The sequence below is a fragment of the Poecilia latipinna genome, unplaced genomic scaffold, assembly GCF_001443285.1.
Source record: "Poecilia latipinna isolate Pla-1442-1.1 unplaced genomic scaffold, P_latipinna-1.0 Scaffold515, whole genome shotgun sequence".
In the NCBI taxonomy this organism is placed as follows: domain Eukaryota; kingdom Metazoa; phylum Chordata; class Actinopteri; order Cyprinodontiformes; family Poeciliidae; genus Poecilia; species Poecilia latipinna.
The window spans coordinates 269,793-290,922 of NW_015113131.1; the positions used below are offsets into that span (position 1 = coordinate 269,793).

General features: G+C 39.1%; 1 protein-coding gene across 2 annotated transcripts in view; it reads left to right on the plus strand.

The window, feature by feature from the left end:
* dym (dymeclin) overlaps nt 1-15,999 on the plus strand; it is a 51,533-nt gene extending 35,534 nt beyond the window's left edge. For both annotated transcript variants that reach the window (XM_015040550.1, XM_015040549.1), the window contains exons 15-17: nt 3,592-3,774; nt 7,118-7,231; nt 14,701-15,999. In XM_015040550.1, coding sequence (XP_014896036.1) covers nt 3,592-3,774; nt 7,118-7,231; nt 14,701-14,850 — 447 coding nt within the window. In that variant the 3' untranslated portion in view covers nt 14,851-15,999. The remainder of the gene's footprint in view (nt 1-3,591; nt 3,775-7,117; nt 7,232-14,700) is intronic.
* The last annotated feature ends 5,131 nt before the right edge of the window (nt 16,000-21,130 follow it).

Genomic DNA, 21,130 nt, shown 5'->3' on the forward strand with positions numbered 1-21,130 from the left:
CAGTGAGATGGTGGTAAAAACCTGTTTGAATTACAGAGCGTCAGCACACGTACACCAAGGATTTCAACCGAAACAAAACTCCTCAGGGCTCGCTGGCAGCTATCAGCCGCTTTAATGTGAACCTATTGCGCCATAATTATCATTTAACACTCTGTATAGAGCGACATTTTAGAATACAGTGATCAAAAAGGGTAAAATCATCTCCATGAAACAACCAAAACAGATTATGTTCTCAGAGAGAACAATCACTTTTTGATTAATTTATCAAATTATGACTACTGAGGGAGAATGCCAACAGGATGTTTATTTAATCTTGTAAACAAAACAAACAAACAAAAAAAAAAAACTTAATGGAAGACACTGGCCATTAACTTGATTTACTCTAATTGTTATTTGAATCATCTCACCTCATTTTTTTTTTTAATGTTTTGTTTTTTATTAAAACATCATTAGATTTGGATGGACCAGACCAAATTTTTCTATTTATCTTATTGTGTGTTTTAGTTTCATCATTTTGTAGTAACTTTCACACATGTTCCTGGAGGTAAAACCCAATTTTACATTCCATATTTTCCTGTCTCTTCTGTTTGGGTCCCATGTTGGGACTGTGAGATGTGCTTTGTTTATCCCATCCAATTAATAACCTTTGAAAACCTTTAGACCTATTCTGAAGACGGTTAGAATAGATATGGCAAAGTTCAGAATAGAGACCTGATATTTCATTTTTAATATGAAAGCTATGATGGTGACATTCAGGCTTTGTTTCAGCTTTGAGGCATTTTTCCCCCCAAGTTGTCTTATGAAGATACAGCAAAGCAGTTTTGTTGGATTTAGATTTTTGTTTTTCTTCTGGATGACATAATTATTTTCGCTGAATCCTTTTGGACTGTTTTTACAACCGTTGTCATATTTGTGGAAATCCTTTATCTTCCCCTGAACTTTGACAGTTCACAGCCATCTGTTTTTTACTTTCCCACGGTGTCTGCATTTTTTTTTTTTTTTTTTGTTTGTGCCACCATGATCATGGCAGACGGGACCTTATCTAGTCATGGTGGCGTCTGTCTGGCTTGTAGACACATTGTTATGAATACAGTAACTAAAGGATGAGATATAATCTTTATTCCCCAAGCCAAAAGTTCTTCTTTTAGAGCAGATTGTTTCATGTGGGTAAACAGCTTGCTAAGATTTCTATTGATGATTGAAGTATTTTCTCAGAAGTTTCTTTTTTTTTTTAAGCTGTCAGCTCTCTTACTTTGAAACATTGCTATTGGGCTACAAAACTGATGGTCTTTATTAAGCTGTAAATTTTGGTTTAAATGGTCAAATTACTTGAGCAAATGCTGGCTTTGTTAGTTACAATAAGCAAAACAGACAATTCTTGAACTTATCGAGGTGTTTTGCACTGACAGGTGTTTCTTCCTTTCTAAAGAACTGGTTAACACTTGGATACAGTTTACAAATCCTCGTACGTTTGGCCTCGTTTATGTTTTATTTTTTAGTAAAATAAAAGAAGATGAATCAAGAATAACTCCTTCATGACAAAAATAGCAGTCACCTGGTACTTTGCAGATCTAACCCAAACATCTTTCTCAATATGTAAATGTGTCTGCAGTTAAAAACACTTCTTGGACCACATAAGTTGCTGCACTCGTGTTGTAAACTAAAAATTATGACCCAACATAGAAACTGTCTGTTGAAACGAGGGGGAAAGATTACGATACTGTTCTAAGAATGTTAATCAACACAAAGTGTGGTAAAACATGTTTGTTTCCAGCCAGACGTGTCAGAATGTGAGAAGAGTTCAAACAAAACAGGATGATTAAATGAAAAACAAATACAGGTAGGTAGAGGAAGGAGTCAGACCACAGGCATACCATGAAAATAGGAAATGCGCAACAGAAGAAAAAGAACCAAAGCAACTCAACCACAAGGAAATGAGTAAAAGAAGCGGTGTTTACATACGGAAAGAAATCACACTGAAGACTGCATTAGTAGACGAAATGGATCATTATTCCCCTTCTTTTCACTGATCATTTATTAAACAGGAGGGAAAAGAAAAGAATGCCAAACATGTTAAAACTGTGAAGCTGTAGCTTTTATTTTAACCAACCTTTCATATCCTCAAGTCGTGTTACATTTGATCTTGAGAATGTAACACTGTCGCACTCAAAGCCAGAACAAATCAACAGGAATGGGTCCTGAATTCAGAAATCTTGAAGATTTCTGTACTCAGAATTTCACCTGATTTCCCCTGAGTTCTGTAGAAAAATATAAACTTGTACTTAGTAATGTTGGGAATAATAAAAATGTTTGGGGGTTAAAAAAATTAGGCTTCAGGTTTTAATCTCTAGTGATTATTTAAAGTCGCATCTTTCATTTGATACATCAAAATATGTTTTAGTTACTGACACCGAACCCACAAATGAAGAAGTTTTAAATAGGCTTTTAAACTATCTGAAACATCTTATTATGTATTGTAAAGAAGTCCAGCTATAGATTTATAATTTGTGTGAGAATGCCAATAGAAGTTAGCACTGAGGTCAGAAGCCACCTTCAGCCTCAAGGTGTTTGATGATACAAATGGAAAACAACCTCTAACTAGCTAAATGTTTTGTGCTTAAATGTCCTTACTGTTACGAAAACAGCTGGAAATTATTTGATTTTTAACATTTGGAGGAACCTTGAATATGTCTCGTACATTTATAAACCAAGAAAAGTTTCAAAAACAAATTGATTTCATTTTTCTGAGCTTTTAAATCAGTGGAAAGAGACTTGTATAGCAGAGGGTCACTGTCCTTTATGTCTTAGATGTTTCCCTGCCCTCCTTAGCTTCTCAACAACTTTACCATCAATAGGCCTAAAACAGCCTATTGACATTTAAAAAAAAAAAAAAAAGTTCTGTTCAAGCCGGAAAACATTTAAAACAGGCAGTGGAGAGGCAGTGAAGACCGCCGTTTTATGTCATGCATGGCTTTTGTTGCTGAAAGTGGTTTGATTAACACAACTATTTGGACCCCCGACTTGTGTTTTTCCGACTTCCAGCTGACATACAGTTAATATCCGAGTTCTGGTTTCTGAAAGACAAAATGCTGCTTAGTCGTGACTGTCTCTCTATCTTCAGTTGTCGGATGCGTTGTTTCTTCTGGCTCCATCCTTCTTCTTGAACTCCTCAGTTGCCTTGATTTTTGGCTGCGAGCCTGCTTTGCTTGAGGAACTTTGTAAATAATCCCTCTGAGTCATCCACTTAGCTCCATGCTTTTTCTTCTCTTGTTCTCACCAGCCTCTCCTCCTTCACTGTCATCCATCATTAGTGACACTTCTCAGTCCCCCATGGGAAAGCCGACCATGTCGTGACCTGTGGCTTATAAGATCACCTCTCTGTCCCTGCCTAAGACTCATCTTACTTCTAAGCTGACATTCCTCCGTGTTTATCTTCATCCCTCGTTCCCTCCCTCTGCCATTTTCCTCCACCTTTTTTCACCCACCCTTCACCAAGAGGCAACCATTTAAAGACGCAATAATAAGTAAAACCACTGTATTGTGAAGCCAATTAACCTTTACTTCCTCCCTACTCCCCCACTCCCCCGCAAGGCGCAGGACCTGAATGTGATTGAGGAGGTGATCCGCATGATGCTGGAAATCATCAACTCCTGCCTCTGCAACTCCCTGCACCATAATCCCAACCTGGTGTACGCGCTGCTTTACAAGAGGGAGCTCTTCGAGCAGTTCAGGTCCCACCCATCCTTCCAGGACATCATGCAGAACCTTGACACGGTCAGTTACTGAAAATGAACAGTGTCTGATTTGTTGATGTAAGATTTTTGGCTCATCTAACTAACGTTTATTTTAATAATTGATTATTATATCAGTTATTCTGATGATTGATTGAGTTAAAAAAATTGCCCCATTCTGCAAATATTTTTCATTTAACCACTTGAGCCTTTTTTTTATATACAATACTAGAAATATGTGAAAGATGCAAATAAACAAATCAGTTCCTGTTTAAAATGCAGTAGAATTCCTTTAGGTTGCGCTTGGTCATTTGTAGCGAAGGATGCATCTGCAGCTAAAAAAAACAACTTCTAACATTAACATGTGAAAATCTCAGCCCTTTCTGCTTGACTTAACATTTGACATTTACCAATTAATGATTGCATATCAAAAGTTGCTTAATAGGAGATTTTCTTGGCTGAATTTGAACCAGGTGAAGCAAGAACTTTGCCACTTGAGGAGTTTTGGGTAGAACATACTCAAATAAGGGTTATGTTTTTTTATTATTATTATTTTTTATGTTTGATGCAAAAAATGAATATATTTTTGTACAGTTTTGGCTTTATTACTACTCTCAGTATGTTGGTCTTCCAGCAAATGACCTTTTTGAGTCTGTTTACTCCAGTTTACGATGAATCGATTACTAAATTAGCTAGTGATTATTTTAAAAATCTTTTTATCACAAATAATTATTTCATTACAGCGATAAATTTCCATATATTTTGGGGGGATTTCATTTAACGTATCCTAACACAGAGCACAACATTATAAAGTGAAGGAAATTAAAATATATGTTTTCAAGTCTGGTGTCCACGCTCAGCCTCCTTTACTTGGATACCCTGAATAAAACTCAATACAGCCATTAGCCTTCAGATGTCACCTAGTTGGAGAACATTATTGAACAAAGTTGATGACGAATATAAGGCAGAGCTGTCCTAATAAAGGAAAGCATATGGCACGAATAAAATGCCAATGAATTACATTAAAGTGTGCTATGTTACTGTGACAAAATGTGAAAAAGTTCAAGAAGCACATGTGTTTAGATTTAAGGAGCTGTGGATGAAGGACGTAGATTTGTCTTTTGCATCCTTAAGAAAGCCTCTGAACTGAAACATGTGCAAACTGCATGGGCAACACGGAGCCTACAGCATGTGAAACACCCTGAATTAATCAGTTCTGGTGTGTTGAGAGGCTTTGTCTCTTAAAAATTATTGAGTGTGGGTGAATAAAGATAAAGAACATAATCCAGAGCTGTGTTTTATATCTGTGGCGGCCATCTAGGCAAGGAAGTAAAGCTTTCTGCTCTATCTGCATGTGGTTGCTGCATGCATCACCCTGGGGTTCGCCGTTATCCATAAGTATGAGGGAGGCACGCCTGCTAGGAACCCTTGGTTCAGACCACTTCCCTCAGGCTATTCTCTGAAGCTTTCCTCGTGCTTGCAAATTCATGTGTGCTAGCATGAGATCCAGGATGAGAGGCTGTTTCTTTGCTATTCTAACTTAACCCCATATGAGAGGCCTTCAGAGTTAATGAAAAGATTAGTATTAGATTGAGACGCACACTACACTCATCCTGAAGTAGAATTAGTAGAAGTAGTTGAATTTTATAAAGCAACTGTTGAGCATTAGCAGAGAAAATGTTGCCTGTGGAGGCTTTTTTTTTTCCTGCTGTTGGTGACAAAGAAGGGGCATAAAAAGAAGAATTGGTAATACTGAGGATTTTTTATTTATTTTTTTTTTTTTAATTTTCAAACATTTCCCCAGAGGCACATCCAGCCCAGCAGTAGAAACACAAAATGTGCTTTCCTCAATTTCCTGCTCGAGTGTAAACCCAAAGGGCATCAAATAATTTAAGCTTTGCTGCTGGGCTTTTTCTAAGTGTGATTAAAAAAAATGCTGAAATCATGTGTTGAATTTGAATCAGATCCCATATAACAAAAACAGCATTCATGTAGTTTTGAATTTTGCCTTTTAACCTCTTATTTTTTTACTTTTCCCAGCTACTGTTATTTATTATTTGGTGCCAAATGCATCTTCTGTAGTCCTGCACAGTGTGGAAACATTTTTGTTCCTGAACCCGTAGATGAAATACGACTTAGATGTGTCATATTTTTATTACTAAATTGATCATGTCATTAGTTTCATTATTTTGTTAAGGAAGCAGGGTTGTCATTCAGTCGTGGTTCGTTGTAAGGTCGTGTAAGTCACTGTTTCAGTAGGACAGACCTACAAGAAAGCAGAAGTACACATGCATTACATTACTAGCACTACACATGCAAGATTGGCCACTTCATCAAGTGAAGTAACCTGAATGGGGTCAGATTTCTCTCTACAACATGACACACCGTAGAGACAATTTACAGATTGGTGTCCAGGCGGTGTGATAAATAAGTCCTCAAGGCTTCTCAATCAGGAAGACACAATAAACAACATTTAATCTAATTGTGTTTGTGTGCTTTGTGGCACGAGAAGTATTGACAAGAAAAATTAGAGTAATAACTGCTGAACAGTGCTTCCACGAAGATATTTATTGCCTTGATGTTTAGATCTTTAATTCTGGAAGCTTCTAATTTCTCATACTGAGAATCTGGGCAGCTCACAGTTGCATTTGCGTTTTGGAAACATTGAAATTTGATTTAAGAATTACAAAATATACGAGTTTGCTTCATTCTGGGTCTTTATATGCAAACTCGCAAGTGGCCGTCAGCCTGCATAGGATTCTCACAGTGTAATGACTTAATAAAAATACCAAGTTTTCACATTTTCACAGTATTTACTAAAGCAGAATATAAATTACATAATCTAACAACTTTTTATTTAATAAAGAACCTACAATATTTTTCATACTTCTTCTAATAGTAATAGAATGACTGATCTGTTATTTGATACTTGTACTTAATTAGATAAAAGTACACTTAGAGGATAACACATTTATGTTGGAGGAATTACTCAGCCTATCTGCTCAGATGGCTGGCCAGCTGTGGTTTTGAAACAGTGCTACATTAATGAGTGCTGGGAAGTGCTGCTTTGGTTTCCACACCAAGACTTTTCATATTTTTTTACAACTAGAAAATTTAAAAAATGTAAGCGAGATAAAAGGATACTAGCCTTTTTTTCACCTAGTTGACTAGCAAATACTCTCGCTTCTCATTGATACGCCTTTGAACTGTATGAATGGTATGATGGAAAATTTTAGACATTCTCAAAACCATAACTTGTAAAAACCTTGATATGGGAAATCTGCTGAATCCTACTCAAAAGCACAATGTGGTTTGCGCATCACCCTCCAAACAACTGCAGTGTAAGTAAATTCCTGATTGTCTGTCTCCTGTTATGTGAACTTTAGGTGATAGGATTCTTCAGTCAGCGTCTGGAGCAGGCTGGAAGTGACCTGTCAGTGGAGAGGGTTCAAGAGGTCATCATGAAAGGAGCCCAGGCCTTGCCTAAAGACAGACTGAAGGTAAGATAACACATAGGACACCACGACAGAGGTGATTGCTAATGAAGGCTGTCTGCAGATAAATGAAGCAGTACATGTGTAACGTAAACAGGCCGTAGACTGCGAGGTTCTGCTTGTTGCATGGTTGCTCACGAGTCTGTCTGCACAGACGAATGGGGAGAAGTATTAGAAGTGGATGGGGAAGGGTTCAAGGAAGAGATAAAAACGGCTACCGAGACCTGAGACAAAAGACCAAAGCCCAGTTCTCATCAACATTAATGCATATCTCCCGTCCATCTCTGCTGGCCTGCTACATGTGAACATGTAATGACATTTCAAGGATATGGGATGGGGGAGCTCGGGGGCACTTTGTCATGGACACATAAGATTGTAGGGAGAGGAGCGGGAGGGGACATAAATCTGCCACCGCGCCTCGTTACCCTACACTCCTGGCGGGTTCGCTAACCCCTCCCCTCCCAAAGCTCCTCCATTAATCAGTGAGGGAATATGTAACCAGGGGTCTCCACACAGCACTCCCCACCAGCACAGAGGCTCTTAATTGCCTGTTTCATCATGTGTTTCATGTTCTATACTTGGCGGCGGGCTGCAAGGCATTTGTCTCACTCGCTGACACTGAAGAGGGATGGTGCGTCGCCATGAGTTTATGTGGGTTCCCCCATCTCACTCCCAGTCAGCACCTCGAAGCATTAATGCAGCAATCAGCCATAAATCCATAGAATTATGCATGTGTGTAACCCTGCTCTGTCCTTCGGAGCGGTGCACATGTAGAAAACACCAGCTGAAATGTACGTGTATGTGATTCATACTTCTACATTTGTATGTTTTTTGAGTTTTTCTTTTGACATGTCAACTGGGTGCACGACTGCCAAGTGTGAAGCGAGCGACTGCAAATGTGTCGTTGAGTTTCACATCGACTCTCCGGCCATCTGAAAGCTTTCCAGTTCCACTGGGTGACGTGAAGCGAAAGAAATATCTGGGCAATGTTTCCTCTGGGAGAAGCCCATGCTGTCTGATGGTACCATCAGTCAAACAAACAGCTGTCTCTCCTCTTCTGCCTTCCTTCTCCCTATGAGCTCATCCTGCTGTTGAGCCCCCAATCTAAAGAAAATCCATATGTTAGACGAATGTTGTGCAGAATCGTCAATGAGTCGATAATTACTCTGCAAGAGGAGAATTGGTAACTCAATCAGTTGAGCCTTCAAGGCGGTTGGGAAGAAAGAGATGTGAACACTCGGTATTCTCCAATGAAAACACATTGAGCCTGGGCATGTTATTCATCTTGGTCGGTCAATCACAAGTACAGCTAGTCTATTCAGTAGTAAATAGTTCCGATGAGGAGGTGCTGGAGTTGATATGCTTCTGTTTCTAGTCCAAGATGAAAGCCAGAGTGGAAGGGTAAATGTCAGATTTCATCTGTTTGTGCATAAACTTGTTGAATTTTATATATATATATATATATATATATATATATATATATATATATATATATATATATATTTATTTTTTTATTTTTTTATTAACATTATATTATGTGTTTTTTGCACTTTTGGAAACTAGGCCTAACATCCCTAGTTTCCACTGTTGGCTCCAAAACAGGATCACTAACACTGAGTAGTAGCTTCTGCCATTGCATCAGGGTTAAGATGTTGTCTGTTTACACAGTAAATCTGCATTATAATCCCTTTTGAGTCAGAGGAAATTCCTAAAATTCACAGATATTTAATAAATCAAGTCTGAGAGACTTGTCCCAAAGGAACATTAATCACACACTTGGAGCAGCAGCACTTTATTTCTAAAACTCTGTTCATAATCAACATGGATTGTGGTTGTTATTTGTCAATGCAGCAGAACATAAACCGTTTTAAACCCTATAAAGTTACCTTTACTTAAATTTTGACTCCCTCTTTTACCACAGACAGCTGTGACCAGATGTTGATGAATTAAAAATATTTTACAGTTAAAGTTACTAGTGTAAAGTATAAGCTTTAAACTTTTTTTTTTTAAACTGATGTGACTAAAATACAATGTTTCAAAATGCTCCACACTTCCACAAAACATCATTCAAATATTCCACATTCATGTAAAAGTAGAGCCATTCTCTGGGGTAAATTTCTTGTTTTTTTGCTGGATAAATTCACTGAACACTTGAGGTGGCGTAAAAATCGACGCCTTTGGATAACTGCAGCAGACAGTGACATCTTGGGGATCACCAAGTCTCCATAACAACAATCTATTTCAGATCTTTTTGCTCATCTTTACTGAGGTTGCCAGTAATTGTAGAGGGTGCTAAAACTTAGTGTAGGCAAGGCTTGGGCCAGTATGACATTCTCACTGCATGATAACCCTTTATAAATATGCAACGGTTTCCAGTTGTGATATTATGTTGACAAAGATGTAAACCATGGTCTTATCGCCAGTTGAAAGGCAGTGCACATCCACTGGTGGAAAACTTGCTGTGTCATTGACAGAAAGTTTTAGCATGTCATTTTTTTTTAAACCTTTAAAACCAGTAAGCAGCCCATGTGTAGTAGAGACAGAGACATTTCAGAAGTCAGAGGTTAAGAAAGCCATTTCTTTTTAGACTTTACTAATCAAACAGAACTTTGTTATTGTGAGCAACAAGGACGACTGTTGACACTACAGTACAAAAGGCCGGTCCTTTTGAAGGAGCTGAAAGCATTCAGACAAAAACGTTGACGTGTAAATGAAGCTCCAGCTGAGACAATGCGTTAAAGAAGGTGTAAATACCCCAAAGACGACCCTCATCGTCTTGTCACTCTGACCCCTCTGTGTTTGTGTGTGTTTTGTCTCGGGGCGTGTGGTGTTTGCAGGCAGAGCTCGAGGAATGTGTTGTTTAGCCTGTCCAGCTGAAATCTGCTTTATTGAGCACTGATAGCCTGCAGACTGTCTGACTCGTGGGGGCGGTGGATGGAGGGGTGAGGCAGCAGGAATACCAGCTGTCCCTCAGCTACCTGGTGCTCATCGCCACTATCCCACACACCGACGTGTCGGGAGCAGAACAATTAGAAAAACAAATGTGTAAAACACTGCAAGCGTTAAAACATCGGAGACTTTCTAAAATTAAGCTCTTCATCAAATCCTCATTACTAACCCGCCCCTATGATTCAGCGTCTGGACCCTCCAGATGGTTGACATTTTCCTTCAAAACCAAGCAGTAATCTAGTTACTTTTGTCCTTTTGAAAATAAACGACTGAGAGATTTGGAAAGAAAACAATTAAAAAAAAACAAAGAAAACAAACACAAGCAAGTCAATTTGGAATATAACCTTTGAGTGTTTGTGTCTTTACCTGCATTTGAGTTTGTTTGTTTGTTTGTTTGTTTGTTTGCTCGGGGTTCATATTTGCTCCACAGCTGGATTCTTCTCTGTCTGGTCAAGATCTGGCAGCACAGCCGCCTGCAGAGGAGGAGAGGGAACACAGAGTCCTGAGTGAAGATACGAGGCCAGCCAGTCAGTCTGTGTTCTGGGGCGAGGGCCGGACCCGCAAGGACCCATAACTAACTGATCTGCAACCGGGCCAAGTGGGTCCGGACAACAAGCTGATGGGGAGGGGATAGAGAGAGAAAAGGCAACAGAAAACCACACAGATATTCACAGAGGAAGTCAGAATAAGGGACGGCTAATAATAATAATGTTGGGGTCGCTGTACTTGTTCTCCTCTCAGACTGTAAGGGATGTTTTTGCTGCATATCTAAAATTTCCGACTGCACAAAATCCCCCAGCTATCCCCATCCTATATGGAAGTAGAAGGAAGAGCAGTGGCCACTGTGACTCAGGCATTACTTTGCTCTATTTTATGTATTTAGAGTCTAGAAGGGGTCTGGCTTTCTTTTTCCTTCAATAAAAACATGACTTGGGGAAACGATAATTTGAGGAAAATATGTTTAAGTGTAATCGTTTCCCCCATTTGAGCTTTTCAGAGCATATCATTTTACAACAACCTCCAGATTTGTAGACATCCCTGTCAGCTGCTCAGCTTTTGTCAAATAAAAATTTGAAATAAACCTTGATCAATCCAGTTAGCTGAATTTTATTAATGTGACACCAGACCTGTTTCCATTATTTGCAGCCTGTATTGAAGCCATTTGGCTGCTGCCTGTAGTTTCAGAGAACCTTTTTACCAGACAGACTTCAAGAACCAGAAAGAACAGCAGAACTTCCCATGTGTTTCTTTATGTAACTTCTGATTACAAAAATAACTGCGAACAAACTGCATCTTGTAGCTTTTGATATACAATCTGTGCTTTTTCTCGAGGACAGAACAGCTGAGAAGGGGGCAGAAATACATCCATTATTCAACAAGGGATTCTTGATGGGTTCATTAAATGTAAAGAAATTGTTGCTTGCTACAGGGTTCAGAGCTAGTGTCTCTTGACTTCTTGTGTGTGTTGTGAAATATGAGGCTGGTTTTAGAAAGTTAAACAATAAAAACGCAAAGAAATGATCTATTCCACTATCACCCACAGCTCCTTGATCTTAATGATTGTCTTGGGGAAGCTTCAGCATATCATAGGGGTTTAAACATTCTCCATATGTCCAGAAAGGATCAGTAACATATGTTTTGTACTGGCAAGGTTTTACTTAATATACAGAATAAATTGTAGACTTTGACCACAAATTATGTTCATTAGTGTTTATGATCGATCAGTAATCCCAAAAAAGCGACTGATATTTGAAATTTTAAAGTGTCATTGTGCATTAGCAGAATAGTTTTAGGAGCTTCTGATCATTTTCTTTGCTTCTATATGTTACAGTGAATTACATTAACTCTCGATGCTCATGAATCTTAGCACTACTCCAGAGAAAGAAAGATTTAATTTATTGCTATCGAGATAAAAGCCACATAAATAAAAGGTACTGGTTGAGAAAAAGAAAAGAAAAAACGCTTACTTCCTCTCAGGCTACTGCTGGCATTTTCAGTTGTTTGAGCAAGCATCTGTGGTTTAGACATCAGGAACTGTCTGGTGATTTTCTTTTGACATCGTCTGAAAGTGACTGAAATGTTCGCCGCTCCATTTTCAGCAGTGACTGAAAGGTCTGCTAGAATTTCCCCTTTGCACTTCAATAACCATTGATTTTAACAGGTGAAGAATAGCATGTAGATTCAGCTAATATCAGAAATGCTTCATAAAGCCAATTAGAGTATTGTATATTATATGGAGATATCTGCATATTCCCCTGGGCAAATTTAATCAGTTAATGCTGCTTGATGGAACAGCATTAATATCACACATTTTGACAGTATGTTGACATAGCCATGTTTGCTGATTAATGCTTTAATTATCTTAATTAGCACATCAGCATTACTGTGCAGGATCCATATATCACGATAATCCAATCTGGACATTAATCTCCTTGACAACCTTCTGTCACCATGTGGTAATGTATGTAAATCAATAAATGAAAATGGGAAACAAATTTTCCAATTAAAAGAAAAAGTTTAGAGCATTTTTTTTTTCCCCCCGGGAAAAAAAAAAAAAAAAAGGAGCTGGAGTTGAGTAATCATCAGCGTTGGTGTCGTATGAACATTTGCTGAGTTGGTAGACTGAGACAAGTCACCTACACACACACACACACATACCAGGAGGATAGTACAGCTTCTGCATTGTGTCTGGCCGTCACAATGGTCCTGGTGTGTGTGGTCTAGTCTCAGTAGCCTGGCATATGGCCTGTGACCCCGGAGCCCCTCCGTCTGTGTCATTATGATACCGATAGCGTTGCTGTGAATAGAGGCAGTCAATGGAGCAAACTGGGACCATCACATAAAGGGCACAGCGTCTGTCTTTCAGCACAGCCTGATTACTGGACTGTGTGCGTGCACAATAACATGCATGTTTAGACGGGAAGATATAATGAGGTGCCCTTGTATTATTGATGCTTTCTGCTTCTGCTGCCTACCTGCTGTTAGGTGGCCTGGCTGATGCTTGGTTTGGTCCACTTGGTGGGCTTTTCTTCTTTTTTCTGACAGAGTTGGAAAAAGATCACACAGCATTTCATATGAGAAGATCTCAGCGTTTTATTTATTTCTTTTTTTTTGTGCAAAACAGAATATTATATTCAGCTCTTACTTTATTGTGATCATTACTGTCTTGGTTTTGTCTTTTACATATTTATCTTGGTTAACAAAATGCTATGAAGCATGTAGGCAAGTGCTCCCTTGGACTACTAGCAGGGGCAACATTAATATAACTGCAGATTGTTGTTGGTCAATTTAAGACCTTCTTCACACTTACCCTAACGTTTCCAGGAACTGTTCAGCTTCATCTGATGACAGCGGACTTGCAAAAGCTCATTTCAACATTGAAAAGCCTGACCCTAGAGTGATCCTGGTGTTCGCATCAGAAATGTATCCCTTGTGTCTGCTTGGCCATCTTATCCCAGTGACACTGGCAGTCTGTGGAGATTGTCTGAAAATGTAGGCGCCTGTGCATCCTCAGTCAGTTTCAGCCTGGGTGAAACTGACGCACACTGCTTAGCATGCCATTTTGCTCTGTTTTTCATAATCTGATCCAGTCGGTCCACCTAATATTTCAGTGTTTATGGATACATAAAGTTAAAAAATGTTTTGATGGCCCGTCATGTTCTTCGCTGAACTTTAAAGTTTCTTGCGTATCTGTACATTTCCTCCGACTGAAATTTTTGACCAATCATGAAGAGATTGGTCAAATCTCTTCATGATTTGATTCTTGTATAAAACGCTGTTTTATACAAGAACAGCGTCCTCTTGTATAAAACGAATTAATACACACAAGCAAACAACTCTATGGTCGATTTAATTCAACCATTTCTTTAAAGATTTGATTTTCTGTACTTTTCAACTTCTTGACAGAGAAGTAATCATCGCTTGTGCTGGAAAAAGAAAAACACAACATGTTATGGAACTAATTACAGAAGCTACAGATTTATTGTACCTCTGACATTTTTCACACATTTGCAAACAATTGAATCTGTCGTGCGGATGATTCAGCGGAGAAAGTTTCGTGTCAATCAAAAAGTACCCTGGCATGGATCATGCTTCACTTGCTGTGGGCAAAAATATGATTTTTCTTACCTTGAAAAAGTTCTGTTCACCTTAAAACTTCTTACGGCGGTGGAGAGTTCAGTCATCTGCTATCAAGTTTTTAAGCTCCAAACAACATTGTGCTGTTTTTTTTTTTTTTTTTTTTTTTTTTGTCTTGTTGTGGTTTTAGTCTTGTGTTTGGATCATTAATCCATCCATCTATTTATTTATCCCCATTCCTTTTGCCATTCTTATGTCAATGTCTATCCATCTGTCCATCCACATAGCTCTCCCTTTCCTCAGCGGCAGTCTCCACCTAATGCTAGTGAATCCTAACATTTTCTCAAATCAGACCGGATGTATACTACTTTCCAGCTTCAAGTCTCATGCATTTCCTTACTTTTCCTTTTCTTTTTTTTTTCTTCTTTTTTTTTTGTCTGTGTGAACAGAAGTTTCCAGAGCTAAAGTTCAAGTACGTGGAGGAAGACCAGCCAGAAGACTTCTTCATCCCCTACGTTTGGTCGCTGGTCTTCAACTCCGGCGTTGGCCTCCACTGGAACCCGCATGGCATCGAGTTGTTCAGCATGGACTCTGGCTGATCAAGAAAATAACCCCCAAAGACATTCAGTCTTCATCACAGTTCAAAACAGAATAAAAGGACTAATGAGTGTGTGTGCGTGTGGGAGATTTTTTTTGGTGCGTGTGTGTGTCACCATTTGTAGTATGTGCACGCTGCTTTCAAAGTGCCTCAACCTTGTACATGATGGAGTTCCTTCTTATGCAGCACAACCTTGTATTGTAATAACTGCTCTGCTTCAACACTGTGAAGCCTCATCAGCGCTGGTTAGCGGTGCACACAGTAGCTTCCAATTGTTCCCCAATATATATTTCTGTAGTGGATGCTTGTTTAACAGCACATATCTGTTTTTGTTTGTCCCAAGACGCTCAGATTTCTGGCAATGGAGGATTCCCTTTATTTTGTCATTCTTCAAAGAAACAGGTCTCTGAGGAAAAAAAGCAGACAATACGTACATGTTACACATTTCCACCGTGCAACTTTAGATCCTTAACTATGTTGTAATGTACTGAGTTTTAAAGATTAATGTCATATATTTAGGTGTTATTTGGATCCCTCATGAGAACAGCTGCGATTTATAACTGGTTTGTTTGTGAAGTTGCCGTTGGGTTCAAAACAGTCAGAGAAACATAATTTATTATCAACTTTTAGATTAAATATGCAGTGTCCCTGGCTGTGTAATATCCATCGTTCATGTACAGTTTAATTAGAGCTTAATCCGAGTCCCTAGACAATATTAGCCTCCTGCATCACTGTGATTCATGTGATTTCATCGTTGCTTCCAGCCTGACTTCACTCAGTCTTTGTCATTTGCATCTTTCTGGATAGTCTCCCAAGGCAAGTACTTAAACTAGGACAGACACTACATCTCTTGTCCTGTTGTGCATAGCTACAACTGTCTCTTCAATTTGTTACTTTATCTGCATGTTTAACTTGAGACTTAAGTTATTTATTTCCATGTATGTTGGGTTTTTTATATATATATAAATATAAAAAAAGCATATTCAAGACCACTAAATAAAAATGTGGCAGGAACTAGGTGAGCACTGCTTTTGAGGCTTAAGGCCATGGAAACCGGATTGGAAAATTAGCTTTTTATTACTGCAAATTCAGCTATCATTTTGTCAGTTTTCTTTGAAAAATAGGAGTTTCAATAAAATGGTTAAATCAATGTGTTTGTCTCTCATTATTATGACATCAATTCTGCACCATTTGCAGAACAACACATGCTGTTTCTAGGAGGTTTTATTTATGCAACCTTTGCATTGAATTATTTGTTGTCTTTAGGTTTAGTGGACATTTATGTTCCCCATAGCTTCAGGTTTGGTGTGGATAGCTCTTTCACCTTAAATCAGATCACTTTAAAACTGTATTTGGTATTTTAATTCAAAGTCAAACTTACTTTGGTCCCAAAGGGGAAATTAAATGCAACTCATCCATGTTTCTTTAAAGAGTTGTTGTACATGGTGAGGATTCTGAGCTGGAAGATCTCCTGTACGAGTCTCTCTCTCTCTTCCCAGTTCATACGCGCACCTGCTCTTACTTTTCTTTGTTCACTCTGACCAAAGAACATGATTTTTCTTTCCTGTGCATTAAACGAGCCCCAAGAAACGACCTCAAACATTCAATAACATTTTGAATGTGCCTCACACGTCAACGGGAATGCGTCTTGCGTCGCTTAATATCATCATTTCTCCAGAAGTATGAACACTTCCTCTGCAGACTCTGAAAAATCAGAGTCTGAAGGAAAAAAAAAAAAAAAAAGTTTTTGACAATGGCACCCACTGTGCTGTCAAAGAGAGGCATGCAATTCTCTTGGGAAGTGCATGCCTTTTGGCTCTACTGTAATGGTTTTCCTGCCTGAAATTTTCCAGCTCTCAAGGACAATATAATGGATGTGATCTGATGTAAAGAATGCTGCACCGTATTTTCAGCAGAGGCCTGACATTAGGTTACAGTGACATAGGACGCTCAAGGAGACTGAAAGCGCCTTCTTTCTGCGCTTCCAGCCTCACCTGCTGTATTAATGCAGCGGCAGATGGTTGAGCGGAGGTTTCCACAAAGTGACATGGCTCTCCTTGTTCCTGTATGCAGCAAGGGTCGACTTCCTGCTTCTGTTTCAATGGGAAGATGGATGAAGCATGGGATTATATGGGATGGGTTGTATGTTTCCTACATGTCCTGTGCTTTCTCCTGAACTGTTCCCCTACTGGAGGCAGTGTAACTCCAGAGCCAGAGGTCATACCCAGATCAGTTTTCTACAGAGAGTTATCAAAAGTGGGACACTTTGGAGACCGGCTTGCTAAAGTGCTGCTTCCCTCCCCCCCCCTGTGACTCGGAGCTCATTAACTTGACTGATTGCCTCTGCAACAGTGGGAGGTCTGTAAGTTCAGCAGTTTTAGGATGAGGTCAGATCAGGAGTCAACCTCGATAGCAATATGAAATGCGCTCAAAAAGATTTTAAATATGAAAAGGAGTGGGCACATAACCACCCACAGTCCTGCAGATCTGACCTGGAATGAGAACAGACTCAGTGGACTGGACCGCTGAAGTAAAAGAATGACAAAAGAAAGATATGAAGACGAGACAGACACAATGACATGATCTTGATGTCTGCAAGATATCATTTAACTTGGGTGACAATACATGGAATGACAAACCTCTGGTTAAACCTTAGGGAGGACTTTTCGTGTACGTTGAGTCCTTTTATTCTCCGAAACCACAGTTTTTCAACTATTGAAATACTGATAGTATTTACTTGGGAACAGAGTAGAAAATTTCCTTAAGCATAACTCGCCTTCCAAGGTCAACAGTTGGGCTCGCAGCTAATTAAACTACAATCTAGATCGACTTAAGAGTTTTAAGCATTCTTCCTCCTTCTACTTGTTAATTCTTCACATTTCATGACATTTGGCTGTGTAGATAATGTGCTAGACAGACATTGAACAGTGATAGCTAACTCACGCTCTGCTGCGCGTGTACCTCGGATATCTTGGATCCGGAAGTGACGTCATACTAAGGTTAGCTGCGTCGGATTTGCTAGCTGTTGCGTTTGGTGACCAGGTTGGACATATTTCTGGATATTTCATCTCTGGGTTTCAAATGCAATGATCAAACTGGGAAAATCCAACTGGAAGGTAACCTGGAAGACTTGAGTTTGTCTGCCAATTCTCACCTCAAAATTCAATATGTTTGCACATACTTTAGGGCTAGGAAGTTGAGTACTCTGCTTTTTTTGTTGTTGTTTTTTTTACTTTTAGAGACTGCTTTGTGTCAAATGCTTAGTTTCTTCACTGTGCTTTGAGTGTTTTCCACAGCAGTTTTGTCCCCAGGTTTGAGTAAAGATGTACCAAATCAAAGCTCTGGCAAAGAGCTGAGGCCCACCCTGGACATGCTGTTCACTTGAAATTTATGTTTTCCGTGTATTTTCTAATGTTCTGTTTTTATCGCTGCGTTGCCTCCACCCCTATTTTTTAAGCAGCTATGTTTAATTAATTGTAGGTTTTTACACTACTAAATGTCAATCTGGCAGGTTTTTCTCTTGCCTGCCACAGCAATGAAGACTCTTGCTCACTTAGGTTTTCCTCATATTGTGTACAACTGTATATTTCCCACTGGAGGTGTTGATAAATGGATGACACTTTTTCCCCACACAATGAAAAGAGACAAATCCAGCTTCTTGCCTTTAACCTCAGGCTTTTTCTTTTCTTTTTTAATTATGCGCTGACATTTACCAGCGTGGGCGTTTTCTTGCTCTTTCCTTACAAGTTATCAGATGTGCAAGCGATGTAAAAAAAAAAAAAATCCTCTTCTATCTTTTTAATTAAAGTTGTCTTATTTCCATCATTCTTATCTTTGTAGAAATTCATTCCCTATGCCTTTATCCTATTTTGAGAACAGCGGTTCAGGCAGTAAAACTCAATTGCACATGCATGACCCCTTGTATGGAAGCAGTGAAGAGTACGAGTACATTTTTTATTTTTTTTTGTAAAGGCCAGAACTCCTATCTGGAATATTAATTGTCTCTTTTCCTGTGTAATGCTTTTTACCCCACTGCATGCTCTGGATACTATTAGTTCTTCGGGTCAATTTAATAGATTTAAAAAGCTCATTCAAACATTCTGCAAGTTTAAAATTTCCTGCTAGAGGAGGAGACTAAGAGCACATATGTGCTGAATTCAGAGCTGATGTCTGCCACAGCCTTGCTTGAGGTTTAATGGGAACAAACAAGCTAATCAAACATAACTGATAATATCTTACATTTTAGGAACTTCATTCAAGATTTTATTTTTTAAAAAAAACTTTATTTTGAAAGGAAATGTGTCAAATTAATAAGATGACATTTTCAAGGTTCTTGCACTGGAGTATCCTCCTAAAACAGTTATTTTAAGGGCTTGACTAATTGAAAATGTGAAAATTCAAGGATTTTATTTGATTTTTTTCGAAACTGGAAATGGGTACATTTCTTGTGTATTTTCTCATAACCTACCCAGATTAAAGTTATGCACACACACACTGAAAAGTATTCATTCATCTCAACTACTATTTGGTTAAAAGTCACTTGGCAAGCTAAAGAGGAAAAAAAACATGTTTGATTTATTTATTTATTTTATTTTTTTATTTTTTTGTAGCTTCTGGCGTAGTTTGGATGGAGAATTGTTTGAGTTTATTTGAAGTGGTTGGCTTCCTACCAGAGAATTTCAAACATGTTGCCTAATTTTTCAGTATGTTTCAGTTTGGGGTCATTATCTTAATGTTACACTGGTTTATCCAGTCCAAAACAGGTCTTGATTTGTGTTTGGGATCACTGTTGGCACATCTACTGGTGTCCAAGCTTGCACCATCTAAAATAATTAATCATTAATTTATTCTCATTTCTCAAAGCACGAGTACCAATTAAATAAATAAATAGCCCCGCAGCTTTATGCTGCCACTGCCAGGCTTGGTATTGGAACAAACATTCATCTTGTGATTGTGGCAACACAACTGAACTTTATTGAGCCTGATCTAAGAATGTTTTTGTGAAAAGCTGCAAATTTAAGGCAAACATCAAAAATTCTCAGTCAGGGTCAAATGGATAAAGCAGACTAATGAAGGGTCTCCCTTGTTTAAACTGAGCAAATGTTGCTTTAAAGTCCAATCTGTGACAGGAAGCCAGATCATGGCCACAAATGGGGCTAAAAATTGATCCAGAATCATGCCAGAATTCTTGTTGTGGAGCAAATCTTTCAAATTGTTATTTTGTAAAAGAAAAAAAAAATCAGTATAAAGCTGCGAGTTGTATTATAATTCCACCCTCCATTAAAAACTGCTCATGCATCAATAAAACGCTCAAAATGAATGTGGTATTTTATGTCCGTGATGCCTCCGTGTAAAGTGATTGGATCTGCGCGTCATGTGCGTAAACGGGATTTTAACATGGAAGTGGTTTGTTTGCAAGCAACTTTAAGGAAAACGCGCACAGCTCGGCTCAACCATGCTGCAACAGAAAACAGCCTCTCTCTCTCTCTCTCTCTCTCTCTCTCTCTCTGCGGGCTAGACTGCAGACAGACTCCTGAGCCGGACTGACATGGAAAAGGGTTAGATAAAACTGGCTACTTCCTGGAGTCTGGAAAACGGTCTCATACGCTCACAAAAGGAAGGGAAAGAGGAGATGTGAGGGAAGGGGAGGGGACGATATACGACTGTGGCAGCCAGTCACTTCCACTAGTCCTTCTGATATACCCCCCCCCCCCCCACACACACACACACACACACACACACCCATCCCTCAACTGATTGTTTCCAGACTCCAGTTAAAACGCTGCTGCGTCGCTCCTCCTGCTCGGCGCCAGTCGGGGGGGTTTAAAGCCGGAATGGACTAACTCCCAACCCGTCCACGACCCCCAGCCCCCAATCCAGCACATCCCGACCACCATCACCATCATCATCATCATCAGCCCCCCCCCCCCCCCAATGCCCTCCAGCGACTCTTTCACATTAGCATACTGCTGAGTGCACCTCCTCCTCCTCCCCGGACTGATGTCTGTGGGGGCACCTCTGTGGGCTGCAGAGGACACACACACACACACGTGGATTGTAGACCAATGTTATTTCAGATTATCTTGAATTCTTCCTCATACATCTCGACGTACCTCCAAGGCCACCGAAGGGTATCTTTAGGTGACAAACACCGAGCGATGCAAGATTGTGATAAGAAACGGAAACAAGTTATATATATATATATATATATATATATATATATATATATATATATATATATATATATATATATATATAAAATATAAAATAAGAAAAAAACA